At 41.7% G+C, this 18647-nt stretch overlaps 2 protein-coding genes across 2 annotated transcripts; both read right to left on the bottom strand.

Moving 5' to 3' along the window:
* Positions 1-425: 425 nt before the first annotated feature.
* Positions 426-9086, bottom strand: slc4a1a (solute carrier family 4 member 1a (Diego blood group)). Its single transcript, XM_080488160.1, has 21 exons — positions 8740-9086; positions 7600-7667; positions 7452-7507; positions 6555-6673; positions 6419-6465; positions 6170-6335; positions 5939-6074; positions 5752-5821; positions 5613-5655; positions 5341-5525; positions 5000-5207; positions 4571-4774; positions 4346-4494; positions 4061-4255; positions 3690-3935; positions 3492-3581; positions 2820-2986; positions 2487-2728; positions 2239-2408; positions 1361-1534; positions 426-1285 (listed from the first exon to the last, which is right to left on the bottom strand). The coding sequence occupies exons 2-21, from the start codon at positions 7624-7626 to the stop codon at positions 1235-1237; spliced, it is 2745 nt and encodes a 914-aa protein (XP_080344286.1). The 5' UTR covers positions 7627-7667; positions 8740-9086; the 3' UTR covers positions 426-1234.
* Positions 9087-15271: 6185 nt separating this feature from the next.
* On the bottom strand, positions 15272-16914 carry LOC308124810 (migration and invasion enhancer 1-like). The gene is made up of 4 exons (XM_080488130.1): positions 16728-16914; positions 16407-16504; positions 16248-16324; positions 15272-16144 (listed from the first exon to the last, which is right to left on the bottom strand). Exons 1-4 carry the CDS (start codon positions 16754-16756, stop codon positions 16061-16063), a joined length of 288 nt encoding a protein of 95 aa, XP_080344256.1. The 5' UTR covers positions 16757-16914; the 3' UTR covers positions 15272-16060.
* Positions 16915-18647: the final 1733 nt, after the last annotated feature.

Raw genomic sequence — 18647 nt, 5'->3', positions numbered from 1 at the left:
TTCAGTTTGCTTTTGTTTTCACCCAACACAGAATTTTCCCTGCTATACCCCGATTGAAAGAGCATTACAAAAGATATCTGATCATGATTGAATTAATTTGTATTTATAATTAAAACAAACGTCATTTAGAAAAATGCATCCCTGTGCATTGTATTTTTAAAGCAGTTGTTGAACTTTCTGTTGATTTAAGAGCTTCTAAATCTAATTATTATTTACTTTAATTCAACTATGAAGCTATTTTCCACCACATCATTATGTTGACATTGAGAGATGAAATGTACGTGCCGCCCCTGAATGCAGCACGAAGCTGAGTGGCAGATATGGTAGCATTGAACATCACCTCATGTTTCTTCATGAAGGATTAAAAAAAAGAAGGGCTGTGAGTGATACTATTTCCTGATGTATTCATGGACTGGAGCCCTGTAGAGGCTGTTTTGTTTTTTTAATAAAGTAAAAACCAAAGCATGTACAGTGTCTCAAGCACACGATGCATTTACATCGAAGGAACTCAAATATAATTCATAGTTATCGATCTAAATCTGCTCATTTATTTTATTATCATGATCGCGATACACACTTTAAAGTCAAATATTCTGTTCACCACACATCCATCTTTACACGAGCATGAAAATGATTATAAAAAGCCTAAAAATTTAAATATACATCAAATTGAAAGAGGCAACACAATTTAAATTATCTCCTAGAATGATCACAAGGCACATGTGAGAGTACCACATTTTCGTCCTATATAGTGCATGTGTAAATAACTGACAAATTTGCTCAACTCAAAGTTATACGATAACAACATAGGTTTGTCAGAATACCAATGCATGATTGTCACTTTAAAGCCAGGAAAAACAAAATAAATAAAACAAAGTGATAACTGGGATTACCCCATCTCTTAAAAGAAAACAACCTCTCATTTTCAATATTCACCTAATTTTCCTGAATCAGAACACCACTTCATGCACAAGTCAATACTATAGATAAAACAACAGGCATTTCTTTTGAGACTGCAGATTAATTCCACATTAAAGGAAATGAAACTAAAACCTGAGCAACATCAGACATTAGAACAGATTGTAAAAAAAAAATAAAAAATTGCAGGAATAATGTATGAATTTCAAAAATGAAAGGAAATTTTCCTAAAAGAACCAATACTGACTCTGGTTTAAAATAGCAGATAACTGACTTCACTTAAAAGTTCCTGCCTGAGCGTTGATTGTTTCTGGAGTTAGACGTCTTCTTCCTCGTCGAACTTCACTTTGGCGTCATCTGCGTCCAGCTGCAACACAAGGGCGGGTCATTACAAGCACATCAAATACCCCGAGAAGGCATGCGTGTATGTCGATCTACTTACACATTTCATCTCCATGGCAGAGAAGAGCGTGCCAGTCATGAACATGCGCAGGGGGATGGTGAGGATGAGCACGAATGGTAGAGCCAGGGAGAGGGGGCTCATCTTCACTATCCACAGTACGCCGAGGCACACGAGCTGGATGAGGGTGAACAGATGCATCCGCATTGTGCTTACCTGCAGAAAAAGCCGAACAGGGTTAACAGGTGGACTGAAAACAAAAATGAAAACGCACACGACATGATAGATGTGAAGATACTAAGATACACAATGAAAAAAAACAACAACAACACAGAGACAAGAAAAAAAAATTGTCTCTGTGTGGAAATACTTTAACTGGAGCAAACAAAGCTCTTAAAGTTGCATATATAGTTTTGATGCATGCCCAAAAATTGTATCCTATGTTGTGTTCATGAAGTTTCAATTACAATTTTGGATGGCGAACATTTCATTATTTCATGACATCTTAAACTATTTTTCTATCTTATTTTAGAGGTATTTTTTTGAAGACAATTTAGACATATTAGCTGTTTTAACCATTTTGGCTCGCAGTATTTGTCCCCATTTCCTGAGGTTTTAGATATTGTGCTGGGTTACCCAGCTAAAACTTTGTCAGAGAAGACATGTACACTTCACACAGAGATCTCAGTGCAGTAAGCATCGCACATAAATCGCTCACAGAATGACTTAAACACAATATTCCTGTTTTTTAAGTGAGCATTAGGTTCTTGTAGCTGTCTCTATGTAAACATAAAGAGCATAACACCTCTAAAAGTTGACACTGGGATTACATGCTGTGATGTGTGAACATTAATCTCCAACAGACATTTGATTATGTTATTGATAATTGAATGAAAAGTGTATTGGAGGAAGAACAATACCCTGGTTGCATAGGCGTCAGACGGATGGTATTTCTTGGGGGTGATGAGCAGAAGCATCCTGTCCCACATCTGGATTCCACTCAGGGAGGTGATACCCATATAGAGGAAGATGCCAAACAACGCCGTCATTGGAATCATCTTGAGTATAGGCTCCATGTAGATAGAAACTCCTGCGAGTTACAGAAGAGGATGGTTATCAGAGGCCCAGCTGTTGTGACTGCATCACTGCTATAGATGGCAGCACCTACCAACCATGATGGCCACGAGGAACCCACTGATTCTCTGCTCAATAACCTTCTCTATTTCGGGCTTGGGGCCCTTGGACATGACGGTGAGAGCGTTGGCATGTGTGACAGATCGAACGGTAGCGGCACTCAGCCAGGGCACCCCGAAGATGGAGGAGATGCCCCCCATGACCACCAGAATGAGAAGATCAAAGTGGAAACCAGATCCTTTCACCATTTTCCTTTCTGGCTTGCTCACAATCAGCCTGCGATCCAGGAAGAACAATAGAGCAAAGTCATCTAAAGCGTGTTTACATAGCTGGTAGTCATGTGACTGCATGTCGCAGTTTCACTCACGTGGTAATCTGGGACTCGAGGAAGATGAGGATGAAGACGAGTACGGCAGGGACACAGCAGGCGCCCATCATCCAGATGGGGAAAGGCTTCTTTTCCCCCATAGGATTGATGAACCAACCTCTGACCTTGGGGTTGGTCACTTCAACACCTTTTGGCACAACAAGTTTCTAAAAGAAGAGAGATTAAAATTATTCGACAAGAAAATGAGTATGGACAAATTCTGAGGGGTTTTTGTGTTGTTTTTTCAAACTTCCTAATAGTCTATAAAGTAATTTTCCAAGGTTTAGCTCACAAGGGGGGGAATTGAAAAAACAGACATGACTGTAATTTTAGACATATTTTGAACAAAAATAAAGGATTTATATTCTTTTTTTTGTTCACTGGATGAAAAGGACAACCACAAAGTGATGATAAAGGGTTGCGTGTGTGCGCCCGCGGGCGCCCATGTACAGTAAGCTTCCGCTAGGGGGCGCCAGAGATGTCATGCCCTCCACAAGAACAGAAACAATGAGCCAGGTGGTAGTTAGCCATCCATCCTTAACCATGCTTGGAGCAAAACGTATCTATTTCTAACAACCACAGTCAGAGAAGAGAAAGAAATGATTTGTATTGGCATAAAAACCTATGAAAGCATAATCTTTAAAAAAAATACAGCCTTTCATATTTTTTTACCTGTGTGTATGCATCTGCAATGCTGATATCCACAGCAATCATGAAGAAAATTGCAATGGGTACTCCGAAGTCACCAATCAAACGGCGAATCTAATGAGGAAGAACAGCGGAGAATACACCCAGGTGAAAATTGCAATGGTTATTAAAAAAGTTATCTCCAGTTGGAATACCACAGCTACATTAAAAACTCAATCGTACCGGGCCAGGGAAATAATGACCGCCCTTAAACTGCCGGAGGAAGTACGCAATGAAGAAGCAGCCAAACATCAGGCACATGGACAGCAGGGCAGTGTTGGGGTATGGCCTCTCGATCTCCAGCTCATGGACGGTAACGTTGCCATCGGAATGGATCTCCGTGTGCTCCTTGACCACTGGGTGGAAGGGATTGTCCGCTGTGTCATTCAGATGGTCGTAGTTCAGGATCAGTGGGTGAGCTTTGAAGATCTGAGGAAGAGGAGGTGAGTTATTAGAGTGAGTAACATAAGATAATATAAGTCAAGGACAATATTGGCAAGAAGTAAATGATGTCTGGTGATGTGGAATGGATGGATGTAGAACCACAGGGAAACCTTGATGAGCTTATTGAAGGTCTCGTAGATGAAGATGAGAGAGATGAGGATGGAGAAGATCTCTTGGGTGAATCGTGAAATGAATCGAACCAGGAAGCTGCCCTCCACGGCCACAATGATGACCACGATCACAATCAGCCACATGCCCACCCAGATACGGCCCACAATGTACTCAATGCCCTGGGCTTTGCAGAACTACAGCACAAAACAAACCAATGGAAATGTTGATTTCATGAAGAAATACAGACCAAAGACTCATTTCAAGAATTTTAAAATTGCACCCACTGCGTAGAAAGCTTCCTCAAACACCAACAGGGGTCCAGAGAAGCCGATGACGAGGACGGGTTGAGCGGCAATGAGACAGAAGATGACACCTTGGATGGCGGTGGATACCATAAGCTCTGACACACCCATCATTTTTTCTGTTTTGTCAGCTAGGGGAAAAAAGAAATTTGACAAAATGAGCCTCAGAAATCAGACACATCATCTTGGCCTAGAACACTTCTTTACCTAGAAGTCCTCCAAAGGTGATGGCTGGGGACAGGGCTGCAAAGTAGATGAAGATGACGGCAGCGAGGACTTGAGGGTTGAGAGCATCGGTGTAGTCGCTGATGTAGTGGCGGTAACGGCGCTTCATGTCCTTCACCATCCCGCCGAAAGGATAGCCGGTACGGGCCAGAGGATCCTCCCTGGGTTCCTCTGGACCTTTCTCAACTACACAAGGACAAAGTGAAGTCAACAACAATTACACATTCAATTTATCCTTTAGATACTACAGAGAGGCATATTTGCTTGCCTGTTTGTTCATTCATTCATTCATTCATTCATTCATTCATTCATTCATTCATTCATTCATTCATTCATTCATTCATTCATTCATTCATTCATTCACTCAGAGCCAGTACTTGAGACACTGTATCAAGTGTACTGTAAGCTGACCTTTCACCCTGTCTCCAAAGGCAAGGCGAGTGTCTGAAGGACGGAGTCTGTCCTGCAGCATCTTTTTCTGGAAATCAATGATGGGGTCCAGCATGGCTTTGTCTTGGATCTCAGTGGGAGGAATCACAATGCTGCAGTCCATGAAGTCAGCGATGGCATTGGTCAGATCTTTGTCGGTCTGAGCCAAGTAGGCCTCCAGGCAGAAGACCTAACAGAGCAAGTGAACATACCCTTTTACTTCAATAGATCAGCTGATTCACTCATCTAGAGACTGGATGTTGTCATCTAATTGCGCTAACTACTGTATATGTTGCTTCGCCTTCTTTGCTTGTCATCCTCACCCAATCGGCCATCAGAGCGCCCATGGCGCGGCCGCTCTCACTGTAGTCAACGGGTGCCTCGCTGGGTCCCACCATCACAAAGACGAAGCGAACAGGGACGGAAGACTCCAGAGCGGACTCCATGACCACGGAGTCCCTCAGTCGGACAAAAGCCACCACTGGTTTCTGAAGGAAGTCGAGGGCACCTTTGGAAAACAGTATCTCTTAGCCTCATCGTCATCTTGACACATGCCGGGGGGAAAAAAACAAAGCACCACATAACCTAAACATACCTGCAAGGACAATTGAGGCCTCCATGTTGTCAGAGCTCTCTCTCTGCAAAAGTGAGACAGCAGCAGAACAATTAATGTCATTTCTGTTGTGTTAATGCAAGAAGGAAATACTGAGATAAAAAAAGGATAAATGATATACCTTCTTTGTCACAGAAAAGGTCTGCATCTGAATTTCTCCAGTGGCGGAAACCTCCGGAGTCCCAGTCTGACTGAAAGGACAGAAAAATAAACAGAAAGTGTAAATAACTCTTGACTTAATTTTTGTATTGCAGAGAAAACTTAGTATACACATAGTTTATAAATAGTGTTTGTGCTCATTGGATTACCTGCGTCTCATCAGGAGAGCTCTCAGCAGGCCATCTCGGTCACTGGAGCGAATCTCATCCTTGTTCACAAGCTCATCGGCCACTTTTTCGGCAATGGAAGACAGGCTGGTGGCATTTACGTCAAAGATGACTGCGCCTGATGACACAGTCGTACTGGTTGGTATTCAACTGTTTAAATCCAGCACATTACAACAAGATCTCCTCAAATGTTGGCTTCATTTTCAAAATTACCTGTACTCAACGTTTTGCGCAGCTGGATCAGGCTCTTGAAGGTGAGATAGGAGACATGGGATGCTCCCCACATTCCTGTTCCCGGGTTCAAGTTCTCCTCGTAGCCTACCCAGCGGCTCGTCTCCTGCCAGAGGCCGCCCTGGAGCTCGTTCAGCTCCACATAGGCCTGTAGTCACACAATGCAGTCAGTAAAAGCATCCTGAGAGACAGAGTATATCATGTGTGAAAAGTTAAAGAAAGTAGACTAACTTGAGCGTCTCCTCTTGTGGTGGCATTGGTGTTCAGGTTCAGAAAAGCTGAAATACAAAGGTAGTCAATTTGATTTGTTGCACTCATATTTGAAGGTAGGTCGACAGCAGCTGAATGGACCGTCACAAAAAGTTACCATCTGAATCAGTGGGAATGACGATGGCTGCCGAGAGTGGCTCACTCCTCTCTGCTTCCTCCTCCTCCGTTTCCACTTCACCCTCAAACTTAGACATGCCACTCTGGCCTGGTGGAGGCCTTGATGGTGCGGAGGAAAGGAAGATTTCAGTAAGAGCGTGACCAGGTCCAACAGACAACCAGTCACATGTGTCTCTGGCTTTTTAAGTTTGAGTCAATTTGTAACAATATGATACAGTATAAGTAAGAATGTATTTTATTTCTGTTAGAATTACTTACTTCAATGTATTTTGAGCTAACTCTAGAAATATTGGACCTACAGTTGGCAAGTGTTGTGTCTTAGCGTAAGATAACTAAATTCATGCAGTTCTACAAGTGACCACAAGATGGCAGGATTTGCATTACCTACTACAATGATACTTTTTTTTCTCTTCTTTTGAATTAAAGCTGCTTTAAGACTTTGGTACTTTTACGTCCAGGGTGGTGTACTTTCTGTTCAGGAAATGTCTAAAGCAAAGCAGCCCAACCGTGACCCTGATGTAACATTTATAATGCAGGAAGACTTTTATTTTTTGTTTAATTTTTTTTCAATGGCTCCCTCACAGGGTTGGTATGGTATGGTAAGACCTACATGTTAGAATTATCTCAAGGATGCCAAGCTGACTGAAACTTCAGCGGGATTTGTGGGGAGTTGGATTCAATACCCCGAGCTCCAGTCACAAGCTGCTACAGCTCCATGCCACCACTGACCCTGTCATTATTTCTTCTAATACTTGGAGTACAAACATTATTTCACCAGCATCAAGTCCAACATATTGTTTTGCCACAAGTCTAACGTTCATCTCATTTGCATGACTTAGCCATTTGAATAGAGGCATGAAATTCTTGAAGAACTCACGGTCTCACTGGAGAGAGGAAGGCTGAGTCATTGTCTTCATATGACATCTCACTCCCCTAGGTAAGAGAAACATAGAAAAACATAGTCTTCATATACGTTTGTTTTGTGTCAATGTCAATGGAAACTGGTAAAAAAGAAGAAGACCAACCTCCTCAAAACCGAAATTATTTTCCATGGGTGTTGATTTGTCTGTCCTCCAATTTTCAGCTATTTTCCCTAAGACACAAAATGACCCCATCAGTAGTCACACCCCATAAAAACAGAATGTAACCAAACAAAATGTATGTAACATTCCTTTAACAGATTAAAAACGAATGGATGACTCACCAAATACAGCAAGTAGAAGTGAATAAAAGTAAGGTCGTAAATTTGAAGTTTGACATGTTTTTCCAGACATGTTCGACATGCTGCATTTGGGTCGACCAAAAATGTGCACTGTGCTAAGGGAGAGCTCACAATGTTCTCCTATGGACAACTCTGCTTGGTGTTTTTACATGACAGCCTCCTCTGTCATATGCACGTTTACAATAGGACCGGTTTTGCACCTTTTTGAGGATTTTTACATGAACAATCACATGGATCCCCTGACTTCCAGACTGTCTGCGGGGCGGTGCCTCACAGCAGATAATCCATCAGCCGTTGAGAAAGCGAGCCACATTATAATTCCAAATAGAAGACATACACCGCCTTATCTTTGGGGCACACCCTTCAACCACACTCTTTGGCACTCTCCATCAACAGTACTGTGAAATGTCTCTCGACGTTTTAGCAAGTCAAGTTCATACTAACAAAACAAACTACTTAGAAAGAAGTGCTTAAATTCCCAACAATATATTTGATGAAATGTTTCACTGTGGTGTGTTTTTGTGGATTACATCTCAGATTTTCCCTTAAATATCAAACAGCTGAACAAATTTCTGCTTGTTTTGGTCTTAAACTATTGATTCCAGGCAGACTAAACAGATTCATCGACTCAGGGTGAGAAAAAGTCATCTTTAAACAAACAAATATATAACAGTAACAGTAATATTAAAAACTGAAGCTCAAGCACAAAAATATATTTGATTCTTAAAATATGGTTATAATATACAATACAGACATTTTGTTTGCTCTCCAAGTAAATAACTTGTATCTCAATACTGTGAATGACCCCCTAGAAGAAGGAATATGATCCTAGGCCATAGTGATACATCGAGATACCTGCAGTATCTTACTTGACCTTTGCCCTCAACTCCATTCGTATCCCATCCTATATCTAATGCCCGCCAAGAAGAGACCACACCCTTACCTGTACGCAGGTACTCCCACCTGGAATCAGGACTGGAAACAGGACGACCGCTGCACTGTCAGCCTCGACAGACCCCGGTGACAAACTGAGCCGGGACGAGGCAAAAGGACGAGTACGGAGACAGAAGAGCGGGAACACCCACATGAAACTACGTCGGAGCCGGAGAAGCACCCCGCGATTCCTCTGGTTGCCAGGCAACCTGGCCAGGGGGTGGGGTGTGTGACACACAAACACCCCTATCAGCCAGAAACACCTTGACGCAGGGATATCCCAGCCCTAATTTGGCTGCTCCGCCCTCGCAGCATGAACCCAGTCCATCAACCAGACGGCTAAACTCTGTCCTGTCTGAGGGGCACCTACGGGGCGAAGAGGGTAGAAAAGGGGCAACGTATAATATCAAGATGAAAACATCTTTCTACGTCATCTTGTTTATGAATTTGGGATTCCCTCTCGATGGAGATGATGTGAGGTGTACCCAGCCATTTTAAATCAGCTGTCGAGCCACTAAACACAACGGACATATTTATTGATTGTTTGTGCAAGAAGATACTTCTTGGCAGCTCTCTGTGGCTATTTGGAGAATCTGTCTCTTCTTCTTTGAGGTCTGCAGAAGGAACAGGCGAAGCACAGATGGCCTTCTTGGTCAATCCAAATGACTGCGAGGGGAGATCATTGTCTGTTCGTCATGTGCCCTGCCACCCTCACCACCCGCTGCAGGTCCTTCCTGCCACAAGCAGGAGCGGATCCAGGATGACCAGCCCCTACAGCCGATGGATTATTATAAAGTCATTATAAAGTGCTTACAACACCCATCCACACATCAAACCTGAATACAGATGCAGTCTGGCCTGTAACACTTTGGTTCAGTTTTTCTCACACTGGTACTATAGCTGTGGTAGACAGCGTTCTTTTGTCTTTACTTATGCAATATTTCTTCTCGCAATTATTTGTTTCCTTTCTATCATTGAGAAAGAAAAACCTTCCTCGAGTGATCTGCCCACTTTTAGGCCTCATACACTAGATTCTAGGAAAGCTTCCACCTCACTATGATTTGATGGAGAGCGAGAGAGAGAGATTATTCAGATTACCAATCTACTTGCTTCTACTTCCCTTCAGTTTTTAACTGCATGATAGACTTTAAGCTAAAACCACTCACCATTACTTGCAATGCACTGAAATCTAATAGTAGGAGGTCCAACATGTAGTTTGCCAGTCCATCATAGGAAAAAGCAACAGAAATACGCAAACCGACTCTCACCTGTGGTCATACATATGGTTCAAATCTCAATTCTGACAGGTTATTAGGGCCGAGCAAGGCTTTTGACCCTTGAGTGCGCCATTGTGCCCTAAAATGTGTAGTTATGGGAAACTATGAATAAGATGGTTTGATGAACTTAAAACCGATTTGGAGCAATGAAGTATGCTTCTTTCTTTTTAATTAAACAAGCATGTCTTTGGATTGTAGGCGCGCTGATAGGAAACCCACATAGGCGCAGGGTGAACAAGCAAACTACACAGAGGAAGATGCCATCACCAGACAGGTTGGAATCAGAAACCTTCTTTCTCTATCAAATTCAAGTTTTTTATCTAGTTTGAGATTAACTACATTTCTCTATATCAGCCCCACAATGCTAGCATACTACATATTCTCTGTTGTCCAAACATTTCAAGACTATATTTGGGGTTCTGTGTAGGAAACAGGGTCACCAGAAAAATGTAATCCTTGGATTTAGTCACTATATGAAGATAAACAATGAATAGAAGACCACGAATTATACTTAATTTCATATTCACATTTATTATCCTGCCAGTATTAATGTCTAAAGCGCACATCAAGAACTTGCCTTACACTTTTGAACATTGCAAACCTATTGAGGCGCTGATCTTTGACACTGTAGTTATAAATACCAGTTTTAATTCATGGCAAACATGTGGATTTGGTTTTTATTGGATCTCATTGAGAACTGAATTTATGTTAGTGCTGTATAAAAGGTCAGCAGAGTGAAGTGATTCTCCGTCTTTGCTGAGATATTAAGATAGAGAAAGTGAGACTCTTAGTCTGCCCTAAACAGAGGAAATACACATATTAGAGTCCACCATGAGGCACAGTGGGCCCCAGCGACTGACTGCGACTGTCGCTCAGGCCTGTTATCACCAATTGTAGCGGCTATCTACCGTGTCCATGTGTCTTAACACACAACATACAGACACTCCCAGTTTTCAGATGCAGTGGCTTGCAAAAGTATTCATACACCTTGAACTTTTACACATTTGATCACATTTCAGCTACAAACGTAAAATGTATTTGATTGGGATTTCATGTGATGGACCGACACAACGTGCTGCATAATGGTGAAGTGGAAGGAAAATTCCACATGTTTTTCGATTTAAGTTAGTTTTTTTTACAAATAAAAAAGAATTATTAAAAGTGTAGTGTACAAAAGTTTTCCTCCCCCTTGAGTAAATACTTTGTAGAGTCACTTTTATCTAAAATCACAGCCGCAAGTCTTTGGGGGCATGTCTCTATTAGCTTTGCACGTCTGCAGACTGAAATTGTAGAAACACAGACAATCTGCAATGTTAAAAAAGAATGAACATTTGATTTGAATATAAATAATATGAGATGTTAGATATTTGATATTTTATTTTATAGTTGTATCTTGTAAATATTGCATATAAAATGCCAAAAGAAACATCTGTAAATCTGTAAATATTTAGAATGTTGAACATTAACCGACTGATGTAAAGTGATTGAAAGGCAACTAAGGGGCAGATATTATAAGAGTGATCTTCTCCTCTGCTCATTTTCATTCAAAATGTGATGAATTTGAAGTTTTGTCGCTAAGACTGTTTATTTCTATAATTTTGTTTTTTTTTACTTTTGAGTGAAATAAAGAATTAAAAATCATAAACAAAATAATTTGTAAAATAGCTCAAACTCAGTCAGATTGGATGGAAAGTGTCTATGAGCAGCAATTTTTAAGTCATGCCACCCCAGTCTTAAGTATTTTGTAGATTCAAACAGGTGTTCCTGCTCTGTATTTGTCTCCATCCATCTTCCCGTCAACTCTGAGCAGCCTTCCTCTCCCTCCTGAAGAAAAGCATCCCCACAGCATCATGCTGCCTCTTTAACAGTGGGGGTGTTCATGGTGTTGTGCACTGCAAGTTTTCCACCACACATAGCATGTATTTAGTCCAAAAGGTTCCGTCTTGGTCTCCTCTTACCAGAGCTCCTTCCTCCACATGTTTCCTGTGTCTCCAACGTGGCAAACTAGGAGTTCTCTTGTCTTTGTTTTAAACAATGGCTTTCTTCTTACCAGCCTCCCATAAAGGCCTCTGATTTGTTTACTGCAGACTGATAGTTGTCTTGTGGACAGGTTCCCCCCCCCCCCACACTGAGCTGTGGATCTCTGCAGCTCCTTCATGATGCTGTTTATTCACAAATGGTCTCTTATAAAGGTCTGAGGCCTTGACAGAGCAGCTGGATTCATACTAATATTAGATTGCATACAGGTGGACTGTATTTACGAATAATTGACTTCTGAAGGCTGGAGGTTGACCTGGATTTCATTTAAGGGTAATACAATAAAGAAAATGGAGGCACATAATGACAGGTATATGGTTATATGATGCTGCATGGACACATGTCATGGTTAAATCACACATTCATAGTTACAGTTGTAGTTTTTACTCATTTTCTTTAGTATGATGCATTAGTTCAGGGGTGTCAAGCACGAGGACCATAACAGACCTGCAAGAGGCTCCATACCAGCCTACCAAACCACCTAGAAAATTGTGAAAATTACAAAAAAAAAAACCAACATTTATATATGTTTTAAACAAACTTCTTAAAAGTAAATTTTTTTTTTTAACATTTCAATGTATTTTGCACCAGAAGGTCTCAGTACAATTCGCTTCATGTTGAGATTGGAGCCATTTTTGCCAGTAATTGTTTGGTTTTGTGAAAATATTTACACTCTCATCACATATAAAGTTTCACTTTAAAGCTTATTATGCCACTATTCACTGGTCCGGCCCACTCAAGATGATACTGGGCTGTATGTGGCCCCTGAACTAAAATGTGTTTGACGTCCCCGCACAATCTGATTTGGAGCTGTTATTTGACACCAGCATCGAGAAAGGATATGTCAACCTTACAGCACATGGGCTGTAAGTTAGTCTGAACAGAAACACTTCGGCAGGTATAATTTTAAGATACAAATTCAAAGTCATTCATGATGACCTTTGGGACGTTTATACTGTTTTTTGCACGAGAAAGCGGCACTAAACATGGCCCAGTGTCAAATTTGCACTTATATATCTAAAAAAATTAAAATACACAGGTTATGTAAGTAGATATATATTTAAATAATCTATTTGTCACTTTGATACTAAAAATCAACATTACTGCTCTCATCGCACTGATCCAGACCGCTAAGGATAAATCCGGACTGAATTTGAGGATTAAGAAGCTCAACATGAAACACACATCTAATGGGCTCTGTGCATGTAACTTGTGAGCTCTATCAGCATTGCAACAAGCAGGCGGCTAAGGGTTATCACCGAGGGCCAGATCCGAGCACCAAAGACCCACCTAGTCCCTGTGTGGTCGCAGGAGTACATAACAAACCCTCTTTGAACAAGCGATGCCTGCAGGAACAGTGCAGAGAAATCCTTGTACGGGCTTTTGGGCCTTTTTGTGTGCGGTTTGAATGTTCTTCCTATGCACGCTGTGTACTCTCGCTTCCTCCCGCAGTCCCAAAGACCTGCGTTTTAGATTTATCAGCGATTCTAAATTGGCCGTACATGTGAGCGTGTGCATAGCGTTGATTAAACTCAGCTGGGTTAAGCTCTGGTGCCCCCACACAGCCATAAATGGGATAAAATAGAAAACTGCTGACTTGTACGCTCACTCAGCATTCTCAGTTGCATGTTCAGCCTTTAGGAAATAGTTACATGCTGCTCAGAGCAACATCCATTTTCTACAAAGTGAAAACATCATCAGAAGTTATCATTTTTTTCCTCAGAGACAAACATTGTGTAATTCCTAAATTGTGTTGTCTCTGCATTTGACCTCAGTGTGTCTGTAGAAAAAGAAAAGCCAGGAGCGAAACAATTAAGACAGCGGGCTTTGACTTTGGCGCCCCTTAGTGTAAACAAAGAGGAAAGACACTGCGTGACTGAACTTCACTATTCACTATATCAAGTCTGATTTAAAAAAGCTGTCTTTTGGTAAAGACCAGTTCAGGTAGGTCCATTTAATACAATTTTAATTCCATGGCATCAAATAGAGCACAGGCACTTATACAGTGAAACACCCAACAATGAGATGAGCAGGTGGATGAGATGTTGGAACGGAACAACTCCCCTTAAACAGGAAGAAACCTGCAGAACCAGGCTCAGAGGAGGAGACCTTCTGTTGTTCTGGTTGGGGTGAGGGGATAGAGAGAGGGAAAAGGAGAGGGCAGAGAAAGAGAGCAACAAGCGGACAGACATAAACCCACTTGTTGCATACAGACGTGAACAAGAGGCTCAGACCACAAACTCTCAGCTCCTCTGTCAGACATCCTGCTGGGAGAGAGAGGGAGAGAGAGAGAGAGAGAGAGAGAGAGAGAGAGAGAGACTGTATGGAGGGCAGGAAAGGAAATAGTCTCCCAGCAGTCTAAACCTACAGCAGTTTCACGAGAAAATGGTCCAGGAGGGCCTGAACCAGGACAAACTGGAAGCTTCATTAAATAGAAATGTCTTCATCCTGACCTTAAAAGTAGAGACTGTGTCAGCCTCCTTAACTGAAACTGGGATCCGGTTCCACATGAGAGGAGCTTGATAACTGAAACCTCTGCCTCTCATTCGACTTTTAGAAAATCTAGAAACATCCAGTAAGCAGCACTCTTAGAACGGAGTGTTCTTCTGGGGTGATATGGTACGTACAGCTCTTGAAGATATAATAAGAGCCGGACAATTAAGAGCTTTACAGGTTAAAAGAAGGATTTTAAATTCTATACTCGATTTAACATGAAGCCAACGAGGAGAAGAAAATACGGGCGTGATGTCATCTCTCTTTCTGGTTCTACTGGAAGTAGCAAAAGCATGGATTTATTTCTCAGCGTGTCTGAATCAACCTGTTTCTGAATTTAGAAACGTTCCAAAAGTGAAAAGCAGTTCAATACAAATATTTATCATTTTATTTTATAACCAGATTTTAAAAGCTTGTCTGAAATAATATGTATGGATAGCAGAATTTTATAAAGATGTCAACAAGTGGAACAAATGGATTTGGAACAATTTTTTCTAATTCTGTCCAGTGCCAGGATTTGTTGAATCTGTAAGTCATATGAAATATACACGTGTCTTGTGTGGGCTGGTAAATAAAGAATGTCATCAGTCGTTTCCAGGCAACATTCTTTCAATGTACCAACAACAAACGATCCTCCGGGGAGGGAATCAGTGTTCCACGTGAAGAGACACACCTAAAAGCATTGCTATGTTATAGATGTGGGCGTGTTAAGAGAAGAGTCACAGTCATGAGACGTTAAGAGCTCATTGTCTTTATTCCACATTTGCAGTTGAGTCGACACGTGATCTGTGCGAGTCTGACAGGTCAGTGAGTGATGATCTTCAGAATCGCAGCCGATCACTGCTCCAGCAGCAGAACTGAATGACAAGTTCAAGGCAGTTTGTTTCTTTTAAACCAAATCCTTTAAAGTACAAAACAAATCGATATGCGTGAAGAGAGAGAAACCGTTGCATTCTTTATCTGCATTGAAACATTTGTTGACAAACCCGTAAAAATCAGTAAACCGAGCGTTGCAATTGATCAAAATGAAAGAAAGCAACCAATTATTGCAGCATAGGGTTGCGCGGAGACACCAACAGCCTCCAAATGTACTTCATATTGTGTGTGTTACTTTAAACTAGGAGTTACATGTGAAATTATAGAACAGAAAAGAAACCTTTCGGCAGTTTGAGACCACCAGGCAGCAAAGTTCAGGGAAAAAAAAGGGAGGTCAGCTCCTTCTCAAGCATCTGCAAAACACCCCCCCCCCTTATCTTGACTCCAATCAGGAGGAAACGCCAGGATTGGATACATCATACTGTAGCCTTAAAGACTTTAAACCACAGTAATCATTAACATCCAGGAGCACCATGATGAGAGAAGAGAGAGAGAGAGAGAGGGCAGGAATGCAGAGTGGGGTTCAGGGTATAGTGGTTTGCATCAAGGGCAGCGCTTCATCCAACCCAGTTCTTCATCCAACAGGTTCCGGTGGTAAACCAGAGGTGGGACTTGGCATTTCCACACTGGACGCTTCTGGATGGAGGCTTACATGATGACACAAGGCGCACGGCTTCTGGTGATCTTCTGTACAGGCTTTCCATCATGAGCATTCTGGATTGCCTCTAAGACCTGTGGCACACACACACAAACAAACAAACAAACAAACAAACACACTAAATCTCCATATTTTACGCAGTTAACTACACTTTAAGTACGATTCAATGTCACTTACATCATCCTCCTGAGGGAAGCCACCCAGCTCCAGCTTGGAGAAAATCAGCTGTCCATTGATCTCAATTTCAAAGCTGCCTGAAACAAAAGGCGCCAGGAAGAAATCCGTGTCACGAAGTGTTGAATTTAAGGTTTTAAAATGTGACCGGTGTGCGCTCACTTTGTCTCCCCACGAAGCCGGACACATCCGCCTCTGGAAACTCGTTCCGCACCACCTGGGCGAGCTCCCGGTAGCGGGGCTCGTACCCTCACCTACCGCTATACGGTTAGGAAATAAACGGACAAAATCAAAACACACATTTCACACTTTGCCGGGAACATTTCAACAACACACAGCGTTCTGATGCGTAACCCGGGCTGCTAAAGTTAGCTCAGGGACGCTATTCTTAACACTACGACCGCACTGAAACTAAGATTTCAAAGGAAGGAAGCGGATAAATGACTGAGAGTGAGCGTCAAAAGTGTGGGATAGATCATTTACCAGTATTCGACGTTAATTTTCAACCCCATCGTGGCTGTTGCTCCGGGTTTAGGGCGCTTCTTCTCTTCTGTTTAAAGCTCCGTGCGCTCTGGTGTAGCCGCTGCTAACAGCTTGTGTAACGCTGAGCGGGGCGGGGTTTATATAACTCCGCAGCGGGCAAGAGTGCCCGGCTGTCACCCGGCTGTCCGGGCGTGGAAAACCCATCACACCCCCAGAGAAAGGGCTCGCTACAGTGCCGAGTCACGCCACATAAATGTTAATTCTTATTATATGTCACAAAGTATACACCCGTATTATATTCAATATTTATAGCACATTCATCCAGCTGGAAACTCGGAAATGTGTCAGTTGGAAAAGCCATACTTCCGAGTTAGGTGTGTTCACATGACAATGAGAAAGTCACACACCTCATGATTATAAGACAATGGCATCACGAGTATTTTTAGCATGCGCATAAGCTGAGAGAAAAAAGTAAAACATTTTAGATAAGCCATGACATATACATTCGTGCTGTTTTGATGAGTGATACAAAATTTAGCAGATTTTTGCAATGTGACTTAATTCTACTTTACCAGATGGACTGAAATATATTAATCTTTCCCACTCGTTGGACTGAGATATGAGAATTTTTCCCAGTTGAACTGAGAAATCCCACTTCTTTGCTACTCATGCTGGCAGCAGGAGTTAATACCCTTTACATATTCCATCTGATAAAACCTTTTTCTTTTCAGTCATATGATTTCGTTACGGTCTTCACAATGCTGCTGGATTGTCTCTGGGCATGTTAATTTTATCCCAAAGTCCACAAATGTGCATTTGAGTTTGAATAGTAATTCTACTTTCCCCATTCCTAGGAGGGATCGACCCTTTATGACTCTGGATTCAGGTTTATTAAGGCTAAATAAATCTCTGAATCGCTCATGCATGGATACAATCAAAGACACCCATCAAGATGTCACACACTCACAAGACTTTCAACTTTTTCCTGCTTTAATTTCATCACCCGCTGCTGAACTGTGATTATTTTGTATTTCCCCCCTACTCTTCTGGGACAGTAATGTCTGTGGAAGACAGTGGTTACAGCATGTGAGGTGGAATGAAACCTTTTCCTGAAAAACAGCTCTGTGATTTCATAGAAGTGTAACACATTCAACAATATTCATGAGGATCTGTGGATTTTGTGTTTGGACTATAATGTTTCAGGCACCTAAAGTGGAGTGGAGTAGATTCTCCCATCTGATCTTTTGTCCGTCAACAGGCCGAACAACCTGATCTCTCTGGTTCTTCCAGTGGCGGCGTGACTGTGGCAACACCCACAACAACAGCAGGTGCAGTCTGACTAACAGTGACACTGCATTTTATGTCCCCACATATCATGCACAGTGCAAACAACTGCCTGCCTCTTTGTCAGACTGGTGTTTAATTATTGACAGGTTACTCAAATTTCAGTGGATTTTGACTGAACATAACCTCCAATCCAATATAGTTTATAATTAAAAGATGCCTTTAGAAAAATTTAAGCTTCTTGACTTTGAGCGACAAGAATAAATCAGATTTATCGTGATATCCAACTTTTCGGTGAATATGAAATTCTAGTTTTCTAATTACTTTGAACTTAATCCAAACTTTTATACATTTCAGATATTCTGCAAATTTCAAATTGATTGAGATTCATTCACAGTGCATGAACCTGTGATTATCGACTCTTCGAGAACATTTGCATTTTGATTTTGTGCGACTTACATTAAGAAAACAAGGATACTCAGGATACACCAGGAGGTCCGTATATAATGCAGGAGCACAAAGAGATGATGTAAAACTCACAGCCCAGGTTCAAAACGAGGCTGGTAACGTACAAAAGATGGCTGGCATCTATTGTAGGGCTCAACAAAGGCAAGGTAAGGCAAATTAATTTCGATA

Source organism: Lipophrys pholis (assembly GCF_963383615.2).
Source record: "Lipophrys pholis genome assembly, chromosome: 19".
NCBI lineage: Eukaryota > Metazoa > Chordata > Actinopteri > Blenniiformes > Blenniidae > Lipophrys > Lipophrys pholis.
This window is presented reverse-complemented; position numbering and strand designations above follow the sequence as displayed.